At 41.5% G+C, this 24029-nt stretch overlaps 1 protein-coding gene across 1 annotated transcript; it reads right to left on the bottom strand.

The window, feature by feature from the left end:
- Nucleotides 1-7726: 7726 nt before the first annotated feature.
- Nucleotides 7727-23458, bottom strand: apcdd1l (adenomatosis polyposis coli down-regulated 1-like). The gene is made up of 4 exons (XM_042502826.1): nt 23300-23458; nt 11128-11311; nt 9696-10215; nt 7727-9095 (listed from the first exon to the last, which is right to left on the bottom strand). Exons 1-4 carry the CDS (start codon nt 23394-23396, stop codon nt 8322-8324), a joined length of 1575 nt encoding a protein of 524 aa, XP_042358760.1. The 5' UTR covers nt 23397-23458; the 3' UTR covers nt 7727-8321.
- Between the last annotated feature and the right edge of the window lie 571 nt (nt 23459-24029).

Genomic DNA, 24029 nt, shown 5'->3' with positions numbered 1-24029 from the left:
CCTATTCCGTGCACCAGTATGAACACCTCATGTTGCTAATTGGCAAGGATAGTGTCATGTAGCTCTGACCGAGCCACTTCGTCTGTTTTCCATTTACAGAGCCAGGGCCAGTGTTCAAAGTGGGCCAGTACCTCTACATTTTACTCTTTGTGTCCTGTGACCTTTCCTTGCACACTAGCACCTCAGGTGGCCTTCTTTTCTGCCCGCTCCATGCCAGGTCTGCTGGGCAATTCATAATGGCCTTAAATAAACTTCATTACCCAAGGAGCACAGGTGACATTATAAACTTAGGGAGCACTAGGTGATGCTCACCTGTTCCCTTTCTTGCCTGCCTGGTTCCCTCTGTCGGCGACTTATCTAAAAAACATTAAACTACAATAATGCTGACCTGGCTCTAAACCTCTAAACCTGGCGCTTTTCAGCGCGCACACAGAAAAGATATTTAGTGGACCTTGAGGAGATCTTTGTTGAATTTGACAAAACGTATATTGGATTGAAAAATAGCTGACTACACCTTTAAACTAGTAGTTCCCAATGGTTTTCAAAATAATAATACAAATTTGTGTCGCAGAACTTTGCATTTTCATTTTTTCCTGCCCCATTATCCATCTAACAATCACTGAGATATTGTGATCTTTTTACTTAAGGTAACTGATACTGGCTCCACCTCAACCAGCTACAATAGCTAATTTGTTATTAACACACAAAAGTGAAATATGAATATTGTACTTAAGCACAAATTTGACATACTTCAACTTGAGTATCTCCATTTCATACTACCACCACATGTCTACTCCACAAAATTTATCCAACAGCTGTAGTTACTGGTTACTAAATAAATTAAAATTTTACATACAAAAACATAAAATACTCTTGAAAAATATGATGCATAGAATTAACTACCCAGAAGTGTAATAAAATAGTTTCATAATCAGCTCCACCTTGAATTACTAGGAAAAAATGTCACATTTACACACAATACATCAGTTATAATAATTCAGTTACAAAGGCCCTTTTTACTTCTATGGGCCTCGCGTACATTTTGCTGAGAGGACTTCCTCTGTACTTTTACTTAAGTAACACTTTCAATGCTGCACTTTAACATGTAATGGAGTGCTTTTAAAGTGCAGTATTGCTATGAGTGACTTCTTCTACCACTGTTTACACATTGATAAATCAGGATTCACAATCTTATTGTATACTGTAATCAGGGTGAAAGTACTTTTTTTCATCTTTTAGTATTATCTATAGTCTTACTTTCAAGCTGCATACAGTACAACCTCCTGAAATATTTGAACCATAAAAGTTACACAAAAATTGGTTTGTTTAAAGTTAGGTGAGCAGTGGAATTTCGCAAGTGACCGTAAAACAAGAAGCTACTTTTAAAGTGCATTGTTTTGTTCATAGCCTACCTCTATAGTTTACTTCAATGGAATTTTGAGCGCAGGACTTTTATCTGCAGTAGAGGTTGTTTTTATATCGTTGAACTTATATTTTTACTTTAGTAAAAGATGCGAATACTTGTGATAGATGAGGGCCTCATATTAAGAAGAAGAGAATTACGGGCTGTTGGACAGGCGGGATCTGTTCAGTAGTTGGTGAAGTATATGAGCATGAGGTCATGACAGAAAGGAGCCCATTTTTTTGTTTGGCGTGAGATCAAGCAGGAGAGTGCAGTCACTGCCCCGCGCTGCAGCTCTCTGTGCACAATGCTTTGTTCATTTGTCACACAGCCAGGAGGGCACATTTCTCAATAGAAACTAATTTGTTTCTACTGAGCCCGCCAACTTAAGTCTGATGTTATCTTTTATGGGGCAGCTGTAGCTCATATTCTCATAGAAATAATGGGATTTTCTTAACAGAGCCTGAAATTTGAATGGTGCGTGAGGTTGGAAGTTAGCTGTACTACTGCAGTGATGTCATCTCAATGATGTGTGTGTGTGTGTGTGTGTGTGTGTGTGTGTGTGTGTGCATTAACTGCATATGCAAGATTTTTATGGGAAGGCAGGAGATGGGACCTTTGCTGTAGTTTCTATCCAAAAGCAGCACTGTGTCTTTCTTTTACCAGAACATTTGTCAGACTGAACCACCAAACTGTTTGTGGTTTGGAAACTTGGTTTAGTCGAAAGGAAACTCCTGAGGGCTTGTTTTGTTTTCCTTTTTTTTAATTTTTTTTTTTTTACAGTCCATAGGAACATTCTTCCTAAAGTTGTATGTCAGGTCTTTTATGGTCTGAATTCAGAGAAGGCTACAGAAAGTAAAACAACAAACTTGAGAGATTTATTTGTTTATTTTAAGAAAGTCAGCTAAAACCTTAAACGTGATACAGTGACTCGCGAACACTTTGCAATTTTTGCTCTCCCTCTCGTACTTGTGGCCTTTAAGATTTCCTATATACACACATACATATATATATTTATATATATATATAATATATATATATATATATATATATAAGGTGACAATCAAACGTGTGTGACTGATAAGAACCAAGCCTGCGTGTTTATGTATTAAAACGCCAAAGTCACACAATAACATAAACAAACTGACTGATCGAGGCAGTTTTCAACCAGCAACTCCGATATTCGGAGTTGCTGGTTGATATTCGGAGTTTGTGTGCGAGGTAAAAGTGCTGTTTTTGTAAGTGGAGTTGGGCTATGAAGTGACCATATAGTTTAACTATCTGTTAATTCCCTGTTGGAAAGAGCTCTCTGCTTGGGAAGGTTTCAACAAATAAATGAGACTTGGATTATACTGCATGAGTTGTGTGAGAGATCATATATAAAAATATATAAACCTAGTTTTGCGCTTGTTTAACGCGGTCCCCTATAACTCAAAATCACCAAGAATTTTCTCAGTTTTTGCATTCTTTGTTTACTGAAAATATGTGAGAAAACAGTTTTTGTCACACTGATAAGAAACAAATTCAACGGAACACAGGGTGAATAATTGATACAGAAATGGTCATTTGGGAGTTTAATTATTCCTTTAATATGAAAAATATTGATTATAGTAGCTAAATCATTTTTTAACAACTTTTCAGGGGCTGTAACGTAACACAATTCTGCTTTTGCAGTCTATTGTCTGTGATGCAGCTTTAAAATAAGTAAATAAATGAAATAAACATAAGTAATGAAGGCTAAAATGCTCTTTAGCATTCAAACAGTGGGGACAGACAGAAAAAGAAAGAGGGAGAAAGAGAGAGAGGTAGTCCTTTCCAGAGGCTACATGCTGTTCCTATTAACTCCTGCGAGAATGGTGATGGCAGCTGTTAGCCCCATGAGGTCATCCTCCAGGCTTGGATGGAGAATATAGGTCTGTAACCTCCTGAAGTCAACACACAAAAGAAACAGACTAAGACAAAGGAGAACTGGACGAGTGGAATTTATCTGAACAATGATGTGGAGAACCAGTGAATCCAGCAGCAACCACATGGATCCACCCATAATTGACTGGGTGGTGATGATGACTGAAGAGGAGGGCATGGGGCTGCACAGTTTATCATAGTCTGTTTGCGGTTTTCTGCAGTGCGCCATAAAGTAAAGAGACTGTCAGAGGCTGAGAGGAGTGCAGAGCCAACCTGTTAGCAATCAGGCCCGGTGGCTTATTAAATGCATCCATTGAACACCAGAAACAGAAAGAAATAAGATAAAACACAGACCTCATTTAGTTTGTATGTTATGATTGCATTCAGGATGGATCTGTATGTGTTTAGGCTACACCAGGTTAACTGAGATAAATGAAAGTAGTGAAAAAGAAGAAAAATTCGACATTTTGGGAAGTATTTGGTGTCTTGCCCGGACATTTTGGACACTCTACAGTATATTCTCTTTGTTGTTGTAGTTTGGATTCAGCCAGCCAATTCAGCCAATTCACACAATAACACAAACAAACTGCCAATCAAGGCAGTGGTAGACCAGCAGCTCCAGTGTTCAGGGATGTAAAATAGTTGTTAGTTTTAGTTCGGTTCTCTGCTGGAAAGGGCTATCTGTTCTGGGAAGTGCAAGATCCGTTTTTGGATTCTTTGTTGGCATTAAAAATAAAGTTTTCTTCACAAATTCAACGTAACATGGGATGAATAAATGATATACAGATAGTCATATGGGGGATGAAGAATTCCTTTAACACAGAGAATTATCACTTGAGCCTTCACTTCTCAGTCAGCTCATTGTTTTGGAGTTCCAGCTTTGGTGTTTTGTGTTAAGGTTGTGACACACCAAGCCGACCCATGGCTGTCTGTCTGCATTGGGCCGATGGCGAGTATCCACGGCCTCTGTCCCGCACCATTGGCCCTTGTTGACCCTTGTTGGCTTTTTTCCTACCAATTCAGCCTGTTGAATCAGTGGCGGCCATGGAGCCTGTCAGTGAATGAAATCACTCTGATTGGCCATCCAGCTCAATGCACGAGAAGAGAAACTGAAGTGAAAAATTGACTAAAAACAGCTAAAGTCAGGGGGTTCTTTCGACATTAGATTGTGTTTTTAACGTTTTAAGTGGCTAAGTAGTGACATGATGGTCTTCCGTTTTCCTGTTTTGAATGATGAATACAAACACCCACCATCTGCTAGTATAGAGGGATGTGTCTTCTCACACAGGCGCAGAATGTACATGCCGGTTGGCTGTCAGTTTGGTGTGTTCATATGCAACTTTTGGCCGAGACACGGCGATGTGAGGTGACACAGCAGGGGCTTTCATTACTTTCGTCGCTAGTTCTCTAATGTCAGCTGGGTCTGTCATGGCATTTAGTTTCATAGATCTGTTGATGAAATATATAACTGTACAGCAGACTATCCTACCTGCCCAGCACCAACTGGCATGTTGACAAAGTTAGGAGTTGGTGGAGACCATACACTGTATATCAAGATGGACGACCTGACAGCTGCCCCTAAGTGACGATATTCAGTCTCAATCACCCCCTGGTGTCTGACTGCAGTACAGGTCCTTAGCCCCACCCCTCCATGTTAGTCTATGGTCATAGGCCAAACTAAAAACTCAAAGTACACAGTAAGGAACTCCCCCACACGGATATTGCTACTTTGCAGATGAGGGCTCTCAATGACATCACCTTTGCAAGATGGCAACGCCCGTGTCCCAAATATTTTAACTTCACTTCAGCATAGAGGGGGTAAGTGGGGGTGTGTCGTCCATCTTTATATACAGTCTATGGTGGAGGCCAAACAATGTACAAGTTGAGTAAGCATTGGATTTATATTTAAATATGAATGATAATATTTCACTGTGTCTGCTGGATGTCTTTATTGCATAACACGTAATGTTTTTGAGCAAGCACACTGCTTCATCTGGATTGTGTGGGTGTGATTTGATAACATTTGACTGACAGTTGCAACTCTCACCAGATTTTGAGCTGTCTCGGTGTACACTTTAATCAGAGAGAGAGGAGCACAGAGAAATTCAGAAATCTCTCATTTGAAATACCCAAATTTGACAGATTGTGTCATCATGTAGGACCCCACTGATCACAGTAAGAATCTGAATCTGAGAAAATACTGTATGTCCTTAGGGCCTTTAAAACATTTTGTTCCAGTGTCTTTTTATACACAGCTGATTTTGGGTGATAGTGTAAGTTGAGTTGAACTGCCTGCAGTCCTTTTTGTAGAAACAGGTGTCAGGATTTTATAAATGGAGGATATCTCTCTCCGTGGAGCACAACGCCTCACTTGCTTCAGTCATAACACTGGAAATCTGGAGCTATATATATTTATTCCTCTGTTGTCTCCTAACTGCTGCACCTCTCGCCTCATTTATTGTAAGAGCGACTGCAAAATCTATTTAGCTGGCTCCCGACTGTTCACTCTCATGATACACTGTGCATTCAATCTGATAACTGTCTGTGTGTGTTCAGCAGTTGGACGTGCGCTGGAATGCCTTGTGTAGTAATGTGTGAGCCAGATGACAGTTATTTATCAAACAGCACTACTCTCACTCACTATCTAGGCTTTGAATCAGACCACAGTCTAAACACCACAGAGGGGACAACATCCAGCTGATGCTACAGCCTGAATTTTCTGCTTGGTTCTTGAAGTAAAACAGCAGTTTTGGGACACAGGAAACATTCATTTTTACTTGTGTAGTTCGGTCAGCTCACCACACTGAAATATCTCAACAAACATTGGACAGATTGATATGATATTTTGTGGAGACATTCATTGTACCCACAGTATTAATTCTGCTGGCTTGGGCAGTCCCCTGACTTTTTGAATAGCACCACCAGGAGGTTAACCATTGTGGTTCTGACAGGCGTATCTCAAGAATTATTATCTGGATTGCTCTGAAATTTGACTTTCACACACTTCTATGGATAAATTGTGATAACTTTGATCCCTTAATATTTGATACAATGGCATCATCCAGTACTTTGGTTTATGACTAAATAACAGCAAGAATAAGTTTAGAACTACTTTGTGTTTGGTACTAGAATATGAACTAAGATTGTGAACAAACATCATCATTGTCACTACCCAATCGCAAACCAGAATTGATCCGCAAATGTGCAAAGATAGTTGGGGTCAGACACTGACCTCGAAAGTTTAGGGTCAGGACAGCCATTGGTCAGGGGTTAGGACCTGAACAAATCAGGTTATTGGTACAGATTGGATAGTAAAAAACTTGTTTCTCACTGTGAAGATGCTGAAGTTAGCACTATGCCTATCTCTATATTCAGAATCTGTAGGAGCCGGGATAAGATTTTGGTATCATAAGTGTTATGGTTTCTGTTTGCAGTCCATTTGCAGTCAGAGTAGTGTTGACCGATCACGTTTGAGTGGCAAGTAAACATTTTGTGTGGAGAAACAGAACCAGAGAATGACGTCGCTACCGGAATGTCACCCATTTGTTTGCGGGCCTCTGTTTTGAAGCCATTGTGTTTTTTTGGAACCAGATGTGACTGTATTTGGACAAGAGGTTGGAGCTGTGGCAGAGTGAGGAGTAGATCTGAGTTATAGAGTGTGGCGATGCCTTGCTTACAGCCTGTCACTGAAGCGGCCCCACCCTTAACTTTGCAAACTTTGGGCCTAAATAAAATGTAAATGGGTGAGTTGTAAAAACATTTACATTAATGGCAAAACTTCTTTTAAAAAACAGGCTGTAAACATGTTTATTTTTGCTATTAAGTTTGGTGTTTTAACGTGGGTGTCTATGAGGATTGACTGTGTTGGGGCATCAAGTGGCCGTTTGATGAACTGCAATTTTTGGCACTTCAACACTGGTTTCATTTTTCAGCCTCGTGTTTGTAGCTATGGCAGAACACATTGACCAAAATGCAATCTCAAAACCAATTGGCTGTTTGATGATAAGTTTTTGTTAGCTTTTTAAAGATTTGTCTGCATGCATATGCAGATATTTGTTTGTAGAGAGTTAGTAGAAATGACCAGTGTAAGGAAGAGGAGGTCTTGGCCTGGGTATCTGCTGGCGTCACCAGATCATCTGGAAATATTGGCCCTCACCACCAGAGGCCTACGGACGTCACTCGTCAGACATGACTCTAAGACTGGCACTTTTAAAGACTAATTGAACAGATTTTAAAGATTTTATGAAAAGCCATTAATACACATAGAAAATAATCACTTCTTAAATGGCAAAACTAACTAAAAATATTAGACCAAAAATCTTTCTCTTATCAAAAGTATAAATGGTTACAATAAATATTCATTTGATTTGTTTAGAATGACTGCTGAAAGAAAAGCAGACTAATACATGAGCTCTGACAGAGATAAAGAAACATTTCACACCATAGCGACATTAGACCAATGCTGATTACAAATGTTCCACTTTCCAGCTTCTTTTCTCTCCAGCATGTCGAGAAAACAATGTTCTGTAGAGAGTGCATTAGTTACACTGCATCTTGGATCAAAAAGAGCCTTTGTGTGAAGTCCGCTTAAAAGTCCATGGCTTTGATGTGGAAACGAAATCAGATCCCCATTTCAGCAATTTAAAAGGCATGACAAGACCACTGCATTTACAAAGAAATATGCAAAATGAATAATTAACTGTGAAGTGAGAAAATCTGATCGTTATACAAAACAGAAGACGGTACAAAAGAATATATTTTTACATAATGAAATTAAGGCATTTGTATATATTGGTGGTTTATATACAGCTTAGTTTTAGGTAGAAATGCAGCTGAAGTTTAGAATCTTATTGGCAGCATCTGAAAACCAGATATTAAAAATGATTCAGCTCTCCTGAGTGTCTCATGATTTTCTTGACCATCACACATGGAGGAAGAGTGAGTGAAGTGCCAGGAAACAACGTCCATCAATGATTTCACCTGTGTAACAGGCGCAATTCATGAAAAAATGTCTCTAATAAACACAGAACCTGCTGCACAGTACAGATCCCAGGACCAGTAACACCATCTGTGCCAGTGTCTCTGTCCCACTGACTGCAAGCTGGACCTGCTTACTGTTAAAACCTGAGCCATAGCGACGTGAAAGATGTGTATCCCCCCCGCTGCAAAGCACCATGGGAGCCTGAAAAGACGTGGGCCTCCTCGGTGGTCGGTCTGGAGTGGACCCGTCAGTCGGTCTCTCTCCAATGAACAACAGTGGGTGTTTTCTGTGATCCAGTTCAGTCTTGAAGAGCTCATACTCCTTATGTGGCAGCTTGATGCCCAGCAGGGTGCACCCATCTGTGGGGGTCAAATCCTGCTCCACGCCGACCTCCCAGCCGCCTGAGCGACCACACTTTCCGGGTCTCGTCCCATTGAGCAGCTTTGCTGTGGGCTCCTCAGCAGCTGTGACTCTCACCTGGATGATCTTGAAGACAAACTCAGTGGCTCCTGAGACCTTGGCGGAGGGGTTTCCCTGAGCGTAGTGGCCCGAGGCTCTTAGGGTGAAGGTGGGCGTAGAACAGGCGGGGTCCGAGTAATGCCGGTAAATGCCCTCCCATGCGTGCTGGTCCGGATCGAAGGTAAAGTCACGGGTGAGGAAGAGGACGTTGGGACGTGTTTCACAGCGTTGGCTGACCCAGCGGCCGGTCAGAGACAGAGGAGCTGCGGCGCTACGGGGCAACACAGGGGGGCGCTGCTCTGAGGAGCGGTACACCAGGGCGCACACGGGGCAAGGGTGGATGTGATGCTGCAGAGAGTAACAAACACAAATTGATCAAGGTTAGCATTTAATAATATTTTCATCTTTGACCAAGTTGTTGTTGTCAGTGTTTTTGATTACTTGCTTATAGATGCAATATGTGATTTTGGAGAAAGACAGTCAATTGTTGAGTCTCATTCCCAGGTCAACAAATATTGATGCTTTTGACAGGTGGTTTGGTCCAACCGTCAACCCAGAGCATCAGTATTGGAAGACATGGAAATCCGACTCTACAATCAGCTGTCTTTCTCCAGAATTGCATATGGCACATTTAATAAATTACCAGTCACTCAAAAAATCAAATTATTTTATTTAAAGCAAAAACAGTTATTCAGTTAATTAATTAGGCAACAAACCAAAACTTTAGGGAAAAGTAAAGTTAATACCATTTCTGCCCCTAAATCTTATACACCGGACCTTTAAAATGCTCTAGCTCAGGGCACGAAACCTGAACTGCTTTACTCTTGAGCTGCTAACACTATAAGATGTTTGAACTGTACCTCTTCCTGCTGTTGTAATTAATTCTCTTCACCTCTTTTCTGCTCAGCTCTCTGGTAAATTAAAAAAAAAAACGCAGTCGTGTCTCACCATGGTGTTCTGCAGTGGCTGTTGGTACCCTGTAGGTCTGTGCTGAGTCCTCTGTGTCCAGTCAGTGTGAATATCCCCTAATAGCAGCTCCTGGACCTTCCCTCCATGGCTGTGGTGCTGCGTCTCCACCCGGATCAGTCCCATTTCCATCATGGAGAAGCCCAGTGCTGCCAGACATCCCCTCCCCGCCCTCGTGTTGTACAGCTCAAACAGCTTCCCTGGTACGACTTGGCTCAGGGCCAGAGCCACGCAGGTCTGCGACAGACCGGAGGCCAGCCTCTGCTTGGCTGCCAGGCTGTGGACAACAATTCCCACCTTACTGAGATGGTGTTCAGCTTCGGTGCCCCCGCGGGTGATCCAGGAGGCCTGGCGCAGACGAAGCTTCCCCCTAATCAGCAAGGAGTAGGCCGGGTCCTCACAGCCACTGTCAGTGTAGTAGTGCTGCAGAGCCTGGAAATGACGGCTGGGGTGGAAGGTGTAGGAGCGGGTGAGGAACTCTGGACCGGGCCGAACTTCACACCTGAACACAGAGGAATGAAATGAGGTAAAATAAGATTAGTGATTGGTTGTGTCATGAATAGATTTCAGGCATTAGTAAGCAGAGGTTAGTTTTACTGCCATTTTCAGTGCACCATTATTTTTTCCTGGTCTACACATCTACGCTGAAAACAGAGTTTCTTAAAAGAAATCCTAAAATCAGGGATGAGTTTTACTAAAGGTTCATTTTCTGTGATCTAATAAACAGATTGTGTGTGGACGAAAGGCCAAATGCATAAAAAAGCAAAGTTTTCAAAGATATTCCAAGGATTTTTAAAGTTTCCCAGGATTTTACCAGTGCTCAAAAATCAAATTAAGTCCTCATTTTTATGATTCAAGACTGACCAAAGTCCCAACTCTCAGGGCTACAATCCTGGTAATATCTGCTTTAATTCAAAGTCTGAGAAAAAAAATCTTTAAATATAGATACCATTAATACACAAAGCATAAAACAATTTGATACGGCTAGGTGAATGTGGACAGAAAGATGATAAATTAAAGAACACAACATAAATCAAGGATGGATAACTGAATTGGCCCACCGAGAACAGGTCCAGGGACTCAAAGTGTCAGGGGGCCCCTTGGCCTTTACTTACAAAATGTCAAATTAACACATAACAACTAGAAAGAGATTCAAATAGACCACAAAGATATTCAAAGACACAAAATAACTACAAAACGGGCAAAGTGACCACAAAATCTATGTTTCCTGCTCCTGTGTAGGAGAGGTGTTGGGGCCCTTTGCATTACTGTACCCAGGGTCTCCTTAACTCATAATCTGCCCATACATGAAGTGACTCAGTGAGCTTCCCTGACATATATTCTAACAATTTCTGTAACTCTAGCTTGGGCACTTCATTGCTACAACAGTTTAAACTGAAAAAAGATAAATCACCTTGTTGACACCCATGTGCCATCCAGTCTTGGGGGGATGTCTGCTGTGATTCTCACTCTGTCCTGTGGGCGGCGGTACTGACAGTCCTGCTCCCACTGCAGACTGTCACTCAGGTTGGAGGAGGAAGTAAAAGAGGCTGTGGGCACCTCCCACAGTTTGCTCCCTGTTCCAGCCACAAACACAGCTACAGAGGAAGAGAAAGTCATAAGTCTGTGAGTAAATATTATCCCACCAGATAAACACAGAGGCTCCATTACACTTTATTTAGATTTGCTGGCTGATTTTGGATGGATGCAGGAAATGAGAGCACCAGAATGTTTCAACACAGATCTTTATCAGCCTCCTTCATTAGAAAATGAAGGGAACAGATAATAGCCAGGAGGGAATGTTCACATCTTCTCCCTGTTACATCTAAACACACTTCTGGTTGACTGCAAGCTGTTTCAGGGCTGTAATTTTGGTAAATTTTCCATGTAATGAGTGGTGAGCGGATGCTATAGAAACCATACATAGCTGTGAATCAGGACTTTGGCTGAGGTGCAGACAGTTTTGGCTTGTCTCTCCTGCAGCTGCAACACTCAGGCATTGTTTAGGGGGTGTGCTTGGAGGCAAGAGGTGTGTGTGCTCTTTGTAAATGTGCATTTCTATCATCAAGATAACGCAAACAGTGGGTCTCTGACAACAGCAGGCCGGCTGAGCCAAAACGCATCTGTTGATAATATGATTCAAAATATTATGATGAATGCTCTCACTTGAGTTTTCCCAAACACTGACAGTTGAGTAAATGTAAATGAAAGCATTATTCACTCTGTAACATTTATTGATCTGACACGTGCACATCTGCAGTCTGTCTGCCTGTCGTTGGTCATAACTGCACTTTCTTCTTTTTGTGTGTATTGTTGACACGGCAAGGCCGAGTGTTCTGATCTGGTTTCAGTTGAGACAAAGAGGATTTTCTGATTGCACCCTCATGGTTGCAACATGAGGAAACCCACTGGGGCTTCTCTCTATAATATGCACATTTTTCTCTGTGTGTGTGTGTGAAAATGATGGTTCCAGTTTCATTCTTTCAAAACCAATGTCAAAAAGTGATGCCTCTATCCCCTGTTTTCTCTTCAACTTGCAATTTCTTGTTTTTATCTTGCAGTCTCTTGTATTTGTATTGGTTAATTTCTCCTTTTACATGTCAGTTTTTGTATGAATTAAAAAAAATAACAATAATCTGTCAAATTGTGAATTTTATAGCTGCTGGTAGGCATATTTTGTTACCTGTCTCTAATGCTTCTTTTACACATCCTGTAGTTTATAGTAAATTAGTGCGATAACCAACATGTTCTCATCCTGTCAGGTTCTGCTTGTGATTGTCACTACTCACACATGCACTACATTCAGGAACATTTATGTCTTGTGCCTCTTCACATATGCAATGCTTAAATAGGAACACAGAGGCCCCGCTTACATCGCGATGGGTTGATAGAAACACTTTGCCAATAAGACCATTGTTTTCCTATGGTATTGTGCACCTGGCTTGTGCTCCTCTTTTGTGCTGCACGTTGGATTTTTGAAATGGTTTTTAGACTCTCATAAAAGTTAAATATTCTCAAAGTTTCAGTGCAGGGCGTGGAGTGGCAGTACTCATCAACGTCGCACTTGGATCAGGCGGCCAATCAAATCTTGAAAGATGTGGGATTTACTTCTGTTTTGATGCCAGTATATGTGGTAGAAATAGTGGGACAATGACAAATGCAAATGAGAGGCTGATTTTAGTGGTATTTAATTACAATGAAGGTCACCCAATGATTCACATGCTAATTGGCAAGTGCATGCACTTTCTCACAGTGCGTAAATGGCCAGGTGATTCTCTGGTGAGTATCAATTTTAAATAGGCTGGCTAGTTAGCTGTTAGATTGGGAGTGTGTAGGGGGGTTAAATCTCACCATGATAGTTTCAGATAGGCTACTGTCATTGAGAGACAGACCACGTGTAAGGAGGGGAATGGGGGAGATTACAGCAGATCAGCTTGTGTGTGCTTTTTTGATAATCACATTTGATCGACCGGTTGTGCATGCGGCCCTGCTCCACAGGCACACCATGTTATTTTGCCCAATAGGTCTTGTGGACGCCAACTGCCATAAAACTCCACAGAAAAAGAAGCAAATGTGGCAAGGCCTGATGTAGGCTGATGTGTACGCCGTGGAAGATGTCTCTATTTTCAGGAATGTGGAGGGTTAGCAGCTGCTTTTTTGTCTGATTCCATTTTTCTTGTACTGCATTTGTGTATTAGATATCAAATCACCTGCTAGAGCATTGGCACAAACTGTGATGAATTCATGGATTTCGATACATCTTCAGCAGATTCTTGTGATTGGTTTGCTTCCTCCATGTGAAAGTATCACACTTGTCCCTCAGTGTTACTGCTTTCATTTATAACTGGCATTTTTCCTTAAATGTTACTAGATGCTGAGGTGGGAAAATGATGCTTCAGGTTGTCCTGAATAGCGTTCCCTGCTCCCATTCAAACATGAACCAATGCAAGAAATGTTTCTGAAAGTCTCAGGAATAGACTGCATGTGTGAAAGGGGCTTAAAATAAATGTCTGCTGACTGTTTTATATTTAACGGGCCAGTTAGATAACATTTTGTGAGTCTCTGCCATAAGAGAAATCCAGAAACTTTAGTTTTAAGTCGGCGTATCCAGCTTACTTTTTCCTCTATTTCCCTTTTTCCTTCTCGCTTATTCCCTCTTGCTTCACTTTATCCTCACAGCGCTGGCATTCTTGCTCTCACTTTCTCAACTTTCCTTCGGGGTCATCTGTGGTAGACAGCTTTATGGGTGTAATCTCACTCCACTTTTTCTCTCCCTTGACTTTAGATGCACTTGGGGAAAACATCACCTGTCGAGCCTCCAGTTGAGCTGGGAGTTTTAGTTGTAGAGCCACAGATCAGTTTGTTCTCTTGCGACTGAGCAGATGGAGCCGAAGGAAAATGGGGACTTTGATGGAAATTTTTGGGGGATTTTTTTTTTTCTGTAAAAGGCTCCCAAGATGGCGGTGGACTGATCGGCATTTATTAACCTTGTTAGTGTCAGAGGGAGGATATTTTCTGTAGCCCTCAATCTTGGAATGCTTCCCATATGCTGACCACAACCACAGACATGTGTGCCGCGCAGTCATTTCCTAGCATCCCTCCACCTGACACACACACACTCACACAGTTTGGATAGTTTGAAGTCACACACCACAAAACCAAATTTAAACTCAAGGCACATTTCTCCTCCTTGAAGATGTCTGTCAATTTGTTGATATGATTAATATTCTTTTCCCCGTCAAAGGCATTGAAACATGTTTGCAATTTTCCCCCATGCGGCGTTGTGTTTGTTTATTCTCCATGTCACTGCAGCTGGCGAGGGAACCCGGTCAGTCAGACCCAGCTGCGCTCCCACGGGAGAGCTTGGAGCAGAAATGCTAATCAGGATTAATTAATTTCCACCGCTCCTTGCAAGTCATCCAGTCGGTCTGTTTTGTGTTATCCATCCTTTGTAGCTGCATGCAACATGTTGCCTAAGCGGTTACTCACGCACAGTGCAGTGAACGGACAGAGAGGCGAGAGTCGCAGTATGTGATGTGGAGTCATTTTGGGCTGCTATATTTGAGTTTCTGTTTTTGCCAAAGCATTTCTATAGAGTTTCTTGAGGTCACTTGTCATTCAGCCCCTTTTCCTCTCTTGGATCTCATTCCAGTCGGGCATATGGTTGCATTTACTAAGAGAGTACTCATAAAAGCAAAGCTTAGTAAAACAAAATTGCTCATTGTGAGGTTTTAAGTATTCTTCTACAAAAGAGCCTATTCCGACCACAAGTGAGGCGATGCTGTAATACATATGATAATATTCAACCCCCATCCCAATTTGGAGGAGATGTGGGACGGTTTGAGTTGATTCACTTCCTACATAGGCAGTCAGATGTCATTAGTTTTACCCTGAAATGGTTCCCACTGATTTATTGTTCCACTGTGGTCCCTAAAACCTCCCCCATAATGAAGTCTGCACCTCCCTGTCACAGTATGATGCTTGATGCATCTTTCAGAAAGAGACTTTATGTATTTCTACCAATAAAACTCCCCGTAAGGCTGATTTAACGCTGATGTGAATAGTTACATTTATAGTTCATGTTGCAAGTTTGTTAGGTACAGGCAGGCAGCAACCTGTGGGGCTGAAAAATTGAACAAATGTGCCAAAGATTGTGGTTCCTCAATCGATCACTTTAGGTTGGCTCCAAAAGCAAGTCAGTCCCAATAGACCCCCATGTTAAAATGCCCAACTTTACAGCAGAAATGAACGTGTTTACAGCCTGATTCAAAAACCACTTTGATCTCTGTAGCTAATTTCAACATTTGTGACAGTTGCACAGAGGAGGAATTTAGGTCCGATCTACCCCAAGCTCCCCTACAGCTCCACTCTCTTGTCCAAATATGGTCACTTCTGGCTCCATGAAACCAAGATGGCAACAACCAAAATGCAAAACTCGACGGTTCAAAAAGTCAACAAACCAGTGGGTAGCGAGGTCCTTTATTTTCAAACAATCTATGAGATACACCTACCTAATACAGTCTAATACAACCATCCCGCAATAAATAAACTGACAATTGAGCGTACATGTGAAGAATCTAGGTTCAAATGTGAGTAAAAAATGCTGTTTATTTTAATTATGTTGGTGTCAAATATGAAAGCTCATTACAACAAACGATTATCCAGCTGATCGGGGACATCTGTGAGGTTTTTAGTGAAACTGAGAGCAGCTGTGGGTTTCACGTAGCCTCAAAACTAAAAGATAACACCAGAAAAAATCTATAAAGTGCAACACTAAATATTAATTCAAATTAATTTTGACTCAGGTTTCCACTTAAATCACTTCAAGTCAAACATGTCACTAACCTCCATGAGATTCAGCACATAATAAGTTCACTTAAGCATTACAGGCCATAAATACACAGGCTCCTACCACATGAAAGGAGGAGTCAGCGCTTCTAATCCAATACACTTTTTGTCAAATTCAGCAAATATCTCCTCACAGTCTGCTAGTTGTTTGTTCAGTGAGTGTGTTGAAAAAAAAATTCCACTATTCATACACAGTCCTAGCTCTTTAAATGGAAAACAAAATGGCTTGGACTGAGACACAAAACACTGTTCTAGCCAAACGAGCACACATGCTCATGCAGGTGAAGCCGATTATGCTGGGCAGGGTGTGACAGGCTTCAAAGTTGCTACTGGCAACAAAAATATCCTTGTTGTTGAAGAAGCCCCACAACCTGCTGCGCTAACGACACCCTCTCAGACTCAGAAACATTGATCCTCAGAGGCCGCAGCCCTGGTAGAGAACTGGTGTCTGGTCTTCATGCCGCTGATGATTAGATTGTTTGTCTGGGAGTATTACTCTCGGTCAGATATTTGATTCTCTAGATGTATTATCTTTTTTTTCTTTTCACATACTTTGTTTTTTTTTTTAGTCTTTAAACTTCTCCCATAAGCTCCATTATCCTTTTATGTCTAGTGGCGACTGTTGCAAGCTCGGCTGACATGAAGTGGAACGATTTTTTAAAATCTCTTCCATCTCCTCATCAGGGAGGGTTGATGCTTTCTGTGGTATTTTTTGCTGTACTGCCAGCCATTCAAGTGTGAAGTTACAATATTAACCCAGTCACAATCTTCAGCAAAAACTAAAGCAACAAGAGCAGCGATCTTCTGCAAAAAGAGCTACCGTCAAGTACAGAGTTGGTAGTATCAGTGACTTCACCTTTAAAAGATATGTTGATATTTTTTCAAGTATGTCTATTAACAACATTCAAGTGCTCATGTGAATATTGAAACAGATTTTCCAGTAATCATTCCTCCTGTTCATACTGGCCATTACATCCCTTCCTAATGTACTACCACTGTGATATCTGTAGCTTTGCTGTTGTTTTATGTCTTCTTGTGGTTGTTTTGCATCCTTTTTGGTTGTTGGAATTTCTTTGATTGAATTTTGTCTCTTTGAGATAATTTTGTCATTTTACTGGAACTTTGTAGTTGTTTTGTATCTCCTTTAGGTTGTTTGGTGTCTTTTGTAGCCATTTGTGTCTGTTTGGAGTAATTTTGTGTTTCTTTTAGGCTATTTTGTGTTATATTTAATCATTTTTCTGTCTCTAAGTAGTTGTTTTTTGTCTGCCTGTCATTATTTTATGTCTTTTCACAGTCGGTTAGGTCTCTTTGCAGTAATTTTGTGTATTTTTGGCCTTTTTTCTGTCGCTTGCAGTCATCAACTATTGACTTCCTAATCATTTGTCCTGGTTATGCTGGTTATTACATCATCCTTTTCTAATGTGCTTCCAGTGTAAGAGATGGAGTACAAATCCACAATTCTGGTCCTCGTGTTGTACAAAAAATTGTCCGATTTTTTTTATATGAAGCTTATTTGAAGCTTCAGAAGTCTTAGTCACTTAAATCAAATGGGTGTCTTCCAAAGTTGAAGTTGTGTTTAGCATGAAGTGACATTTGAAACACTGTTTGGGAAACACAAAGAGTTAAACTTTGTACTAGAAAGGATTGTCTTGAGGGTCCGAATAAGATGAGGAAAAGTCTGTTTCAGTGTTCATGTGGGCACCTGACTGAATGAGACACAACCAAACTCTGATTGCCACAATAACACACAAAGACAGGTTCTAATGTTATTTTAAATCATAAGTCTCAGGGCTATTGATATGTTTATGGACAGCAAGATTTATCAATTGGTTTGAGTGCAGGCCTAATTAAAAAAGTGCACAGGAAGCTGTTGTTCTGCTGTGGTTGAAAGGGTTTAGACACTTTGTCCTCCTGCTCTGCTGCAGTAAACATGATGTCATTGTCCAGAGCAGCTGAACAACAAACTACAGATCTTAATTACTGGCAGAGACAACACTCATCCTCTACATTTGTCCTTATGCAATATTACAACTCTCCCACAAGGGGTCAGCGCAGCAGCCTGTGACCTGCGTGTGGTCTGGACGGTCAGTCTATCATCACCACCAACACTGCCGCCACCGCCGGCCCTCCCTCCAGCTGACTGATGAGCAGCCAAAGTAATCTACCTGTCTTTGAGCTCCCATATTCATCAACACACACTCACATGCATGGACGCACGTTGACAAAAACACACTACACACATTGATTTACAGCACGCTGCAGAAGGGATACCATTTATAAAGGACCTCCAGGCTGCACTCTGTTTGTTTGTTTGCATTTGTGATTACGGTTTGGCAGCCCCTTCGCTCTCCTCTCTCATGTCTCATCCACAGCGCCAAAGTTAAAATACAGTTTTATGTACTTCTTTATTTGGAGCTATCCTGGAAAAACAAGAACCAGATCCAGCCACTTTTGATTCAGGGCTTGCAGCAGGAATCAAGTGCTTGAAGTTTAAGTCAACCCTGCGCCTCGTTCAATAGAGAGAGACGCCTTTGTCTGCTTCATAGCTGCTTCTATTGAGGCTTTTAACGGAGAATCATTAAACTGCCAACGTGGAGGTAGTGAAGGTAAAAGAAAAAAAATATTGGTGGTGCACTGAAGTGATGGCAGAGTAGCACCAAATCCTCCATGTTCCAGTATTTTAACTGCTTCCTCATGTGTTTCCTACTTTATTTTACTACATCCTCTACCCATTTCCCTCAGCGTGGTTACCCCCGGTGTCCCATAAAGCCACTTTCTCATCTCTCTTTGCCTCAGTGCTGCAGGACAAAACCTTCAAAACTGTCCCTGAAGTTCCTGTTGCCCTCCTGGCCCTCCTCCCCCTCCGCTGATTACCACTCCCCTCCCCTGATGAAAAAGCCATGATGTTTACGGCTCATTTCTCCTGGATGGATTTCAGATTCCTCCCTTTTTTTCCTTGTCTTTGTTTCGTTTTTTTCTCCCTCTGTGTGTCTGTCAGTGTTTGATGAGGTGAATGAAGTCGGTCAGGAGGACGAGGCTGGGGTGAGGCTCCTTCATGAGCCGGGATGACAAGATTAGTGAGGTGCGTTTTTAGTGTGTGATGCTACAGTAGCCCAGAGATTCTGCTCATTCTATGTATTTAGGTGACTGTTTCACATTCTTCACAGTTCACAGCTGCTTTTTCAGTCGCTGAGCTGTCCTGCAGATCTTGGATAGGTGTGAGACAGTGATTTCCAACTTTATTATGGCTTGGGAATCCTTACAGTGAAACACTGTCTGCTTACAGTCCCTCATCACAAGTTGCATGTGTTGCATTTCTTTAACATGGAAAAAGTTTGGCACAAAAGGACTTTTAAGATTATTTTTTACTCTTGTGATGGTGGACTACCTTATGAGCAGCTCTGTTGTTCTGTATAGTAAAAGGCACGGATCAGTGATGGGCAAATCACTTGTTTTACTCTTTATAATTTACTTTACTTGTTTAAAAATATATATTATTAATTACTCAGTTGCAACAATGACTTTCGCAACAAAAAATTGTCTGCATCAGAAATTTAGCACCAAATTCTCACAACAGTTGCCATGACCCACATCTACAAACCCTTTGGACCCATATGACTTGATGTGATGCAGAGGACACTGACTGGGGCAACATTCTGTAAGCGCCGTTATGAAATTAGATTTAGGATTTAAATTTATGGACACAAAACGAAAAAAAAGAGAGAGAAAAAGTCTTGCTTTACCAGACAACTGGTAAATCAAGTCCCCAGGAACAGCAAGTCAATTTGATTTTTTTAGAGGTATATCAACTTCCCAGCACAAACTCTTAAACAATCCTTTTTTAAATCATTACTTCATAAAAGTTATAAAATTGACTAATTGCTAAAATCAAGACTTATTTTCCTACTTTTAGGAGGTGGGATGAAAGGATACATTTGCATGCATGCTCTGTGGGACCATGGATTGTAACATTATACCTGTAAGTTGAAGTTTTTTAGCAACTTTTATAGCAATTAATGAGGCCACGCCTCAAATGCTGTATCCAGTTCTCTCTCTACATCCATGTAGTAAAGAATATCTGCATGGCTGCATATGATGATCTGATGACGTGTCTCAGTTGTTTAACAGTAAACTTACATAATAATTGTCTAAAGGTGCCTTATAACAGAAAACATGTCGACCCAAATGTGTCAAAAATATTTGAAAGTTACTGTAGAGTTAATGTATTCATTGAATTTGAAATTGTAATTCCTGTGACTTGTCAGTAAGCAATGTGTTACTGTCCATCACACGGTCTGAGGACAGCAAACAGAAACAGCGCTACAGTACCCATTTTCTGTCTCTCCCCTTTTTCCTTGTCGCCAAAGTCAGGCGAAGGTCAGGTTGATTTAGAGGTTTTTCAAAGAACATGAGGTCTGTTGTTGTGTTATTCTAACCCTAAGTCCCCCTTCCTTTTTGGGGGGCTTTAACTCCAGCATCACATAGCGGTCTCCAGGACCAGGAGTCCCCCTCTGTCCCTGGGGCAGTGCATGGACGGCCGCTGTTGTCTTTTCATCACAGCATAAGCTGGTTAATCCAGCGGCCTCGTTTATTTAGAGAAGGGATCTACTGGGGTTTGCCCAGTGGACGCTGCTGCCAGTTCCACTGCGGTTAGCGAACTCTGGCTCCTGTTCACAAAGCATCAACACACACGTCGTCCTGCTGTGTCTCACACCCTCACCGTGAGTAACACAGCTGCCACATCGAGCCAACACAGCCACATACTCCACCAGTTTCTCAGCTTTTCATGTGGACGATTAGATTTTGTGCTATTAGACACTAGAGAGGATTCCTGATTATAAAAGCACCTGATATCGAGGTGTCTCCTCTTGGTGGACGGACAATGCAGTTGAGATGTAGATAGTGGACAAAGAGAAGTTGATGGTCCATTGATGTCTTCGAGTTTAGATTACATCAGTTTCACCTTAATCCAAAAGCTCGGTTTGGAGACGTTTTGGGAGATCTATTTAGTGGCTGTTTCATGTACTTGGAGAGTTTGAAATTGGACTGTTTAAGGCCAAAACATGAACACCACATCCAGGGTTTGATTTATATGAATATGATCAGGGTTTTTTTTTTTTCCCTTAATGGTAAAATAAGGCAGCAATGGGTTGGGATCACAACATGTTCCCATCTAGTCCGGTTCAGTTCTCGGCCCCACAACAGGAAATTCTTTTGTTAAAGAATCCACCAGACCTCATCCAAATATCTGGTGCGATCTCTTCCATGTGGCTGTTTCCCCTGTTTTTGTATTTTATTCTATTTTTTTTAAGATTATTGTTTGGACCTTTTAATTTACAGGATACTTAAAGCGTAAAAGGGAGAGATAGAGGGGACAACGTGCAGCAAAGAGCCAAGGTTGGAATCAGACCTGTGATGGCTGTGGCAAGGGCATAGTCATAGTCAGGTGAGCTACTGGGCACCCGATTTTTAAAGTTATTTTGTGTCTCTTTGTGGTTGTTTTTTGTGTCTTTGAGGTAATTTTGTGTGATTTTTTTTTTTGGTTGGCCGCTGTTGCTTTATAGTCATTTCATGTCTCCTTGTCGTTGTTTTGTCTCTTTTGTTGTCCTTTCAGTCTCGTTGACGTAATATTTGGTAGTTTTCTGGTCATTTTGTAATCATTTTGTCTTCTTGAGGCTGTTTTTTGTTTTTTGTTGCCATTTATGTCTTTTTGATGTAATTTTGTGTCTTTTTTAGTTGTTTTGTGTCTCTTTGTATTAATTTTGTGTCTCCTTGTGGTTGTTTTGTGTCTTTTTGTAGTTGTTTGGGTCTCTTTGGTGTAATTGTGTTTCTTTCAATTCCTTTACATCTTTTTGTTGTCTCTTTGCATCTTTTCATGGATAGCACCTCATAATTTGAGTGAAATTTTGCAGATGAAGACCAGGGGGGCCCCTGGGCCTGTGCCTGGTAGGCCTGTTCAGTAATCCATCCCAAGGGTGCCTAGTAAATTGCAAACAGCCAGTATGAAGTACACTGGATTGGAAGCTTTGGAAGCTCAAAGAAATGACATTATATTTGTCAAAACTCATCTGAATGTAAATTTTGTGGTCCAAACATTTCCGCTTTGATATCAGCATTAGCTCCTTAAATTAATTCCTAATCGATTCTCTGCTGAAGAAGTTCTGAGTTCTTTCTGACATCTATCAGAGACTCAACCTCGTCTGTCTCCTCTACTAGACTTGAGTGGTGAAAAAGAAAACAATCCACAGATACCAGTCTACCACTAAAGCAGTGAAGGATGGATGGAAGGAGGGGTGGTGGTGCTGGGTGATGATTATAACTGGGCAGATGTCTCCTCCTGTCTGTCTCCCACCGCTCATCACCCTAACCAGCCCTGATGGCCAAAATGCTGTGCTTCCGCGACAGAGGCTGCAGCGGCTGGACAATCAGCTCTGCACAGCAGCCTGAGGTGAAGTCAGTAATGGCTGTCTCCTGTTATTCTAACCATTAACATAATGGCAACATTAGTTCCAGGGTCACGCTTCTCGGCTCCGAGCGAACCATTGTTTAAAGGCACCAGCCGCAGCTCTAAGGCTCCTCTGCTCACCACAGATCCACTTTGAAGACACACAGAGGACGAGAGGGGGAACACAGACCGGCTATTCATAAGTCTAACGCCACCACTGTGTTTTTATTTGTCAAAGTGCAGATCCACATTGAGCTCTGCAAATCATTTGGATTGTGACAAATTGCATAATAACTTCCTCGTAATTATGAGTTTGGCCGTTATAATCTCTTCCTTTTGTGTCTCTTTGTGCCACCATGTGTTCTTTAAATTAAGTCTGCAAGTGTTCAGCTTATATCTCACATGAGAGAGCATTTACCTCCTTTTTTCATACTGCAAAAGCTTTGGATTACAGGCGGAAATCTGCTGTGATCTTTGAAGATCAGATTCTAAATGGGAGATTTACAAGTTATTCTCATACTGAGGAATACAAACGTTTTCTTATAGACCATTTTTAAACACCATCATCAATGTAAGCTTTCTGAAACAGTTTTTTAGAGCATTTCTCTTTAAAGTGGGATCAAAATCAGGCTAAAAAATTGGCCTTTTATTAAATAAATAAGGTAAAATTTGCCCAAAAGTATTAGACCAAAATCTCTGCATCCATGGGACTAATTTAAGAAAAATCTAGTATTCAAAATGCTGGAAAACTTTAACAACACACTGTCGTCCTGCGAACAGCGCCTGAACTCACCTTTCCACAGCCACAGCAGCCAGACTCCCCTCAACAGGTGACTGAAACGTCCATTTGACATGTTTACTGCTTCCACACGCTTCATCCACACACTCATTAGCTCAGAAAACAAACTTTGATCCTTGGGAAAATCCAAGACACAGAGAGTGCTCCTGTCAACAAGAGACGATCGTGTAGGAGATCACCATGACATGAGCACATGTATGAAGAGTCCAGTAATCCCTCAAATGAAACTCTGGTCTCCTGTTCAGCCAGCGGGGAGTTTCTTCTTCTTCTTGTTCTTCTACCTCCACTTTTCGGCTTCCATGGTCTGATAAGAAATCCCTCAGTTGGAACAATACACTTCATGCAACTTCTCCTCACTACTGCTTCTCTTAAGTGGGGAGAGAGAAAAATGCTTTCTCCCTCTGTCTCTTTCTCTCTCCACCCCCCTCTCTTTCTCAATCACTCACTTTAGCTTCACTACTGTGCGACTCAGTGGATCTGTTCCACTCCATGCATGTGCAGCAGACTGTGTGTGTGCATGTGAGCAGGAGTATTTTGTGTGTGTGCACTCCTGTCTGGCTCTTATAGTGTTGAGCTGAGAGGAGGGAGTAAGAGGGAGAGAGAGAGAGAGAGAGAGAGATGGAGGGAGGGCAGAGATAGAGAAAGTTTCTGTGTGTGTGTGTTTGTGCGTGTGTGTGTATGTGTGTGTGTGTGTGTGTGTGTGTGTGTGTGTGTGTGGAGGAGG

The sequence above is a fragment of the Plectropomus leopardus genome, chromosome 2 (genome assembly GCF_008729295.1).
Source record: "Plectropomus leopardus isolate mb chromosome 2, YSFRI_Pleo_2.0, whole genome shotgun sequence".
Classification (NCBI taxonomy): Eukaryota; Metazoa; Chordata; class Actinopteri; order Perciformes; family Serranidae; genus Plectropomus; species Plectropomus leopardus.
Note: the sequence above shows the minus strand (reverse complement) of the source record. Positions and strands in the feature narration are given on the sequence as shown.

Excerpts from the sequence above, each read along its gene's own strand:
- apcdd1l (XM_042502826.1), bottom strand. The coding sequence starts at position 23,396 with ATGAGTGTGTGGATGAAGCGTGTGGAAGCAGTAAACATGTCAAATGGA. Across the intron at positions 10,216-11,127 it reads GGCACATGGGTGTCAACAAG|GTGTGAAGTTCGGCCCGGTC; the intron begins GTGATTTATCTT and ends CTCTGTGTTCAG. Across the intron at positions 9,096-9,695 it reads AGCCACTGCAGAACACCATG|CATCACATCCACCCTTGCCC; the intron begins GTGAGACACGAC and ends TACTCTCTGCAG.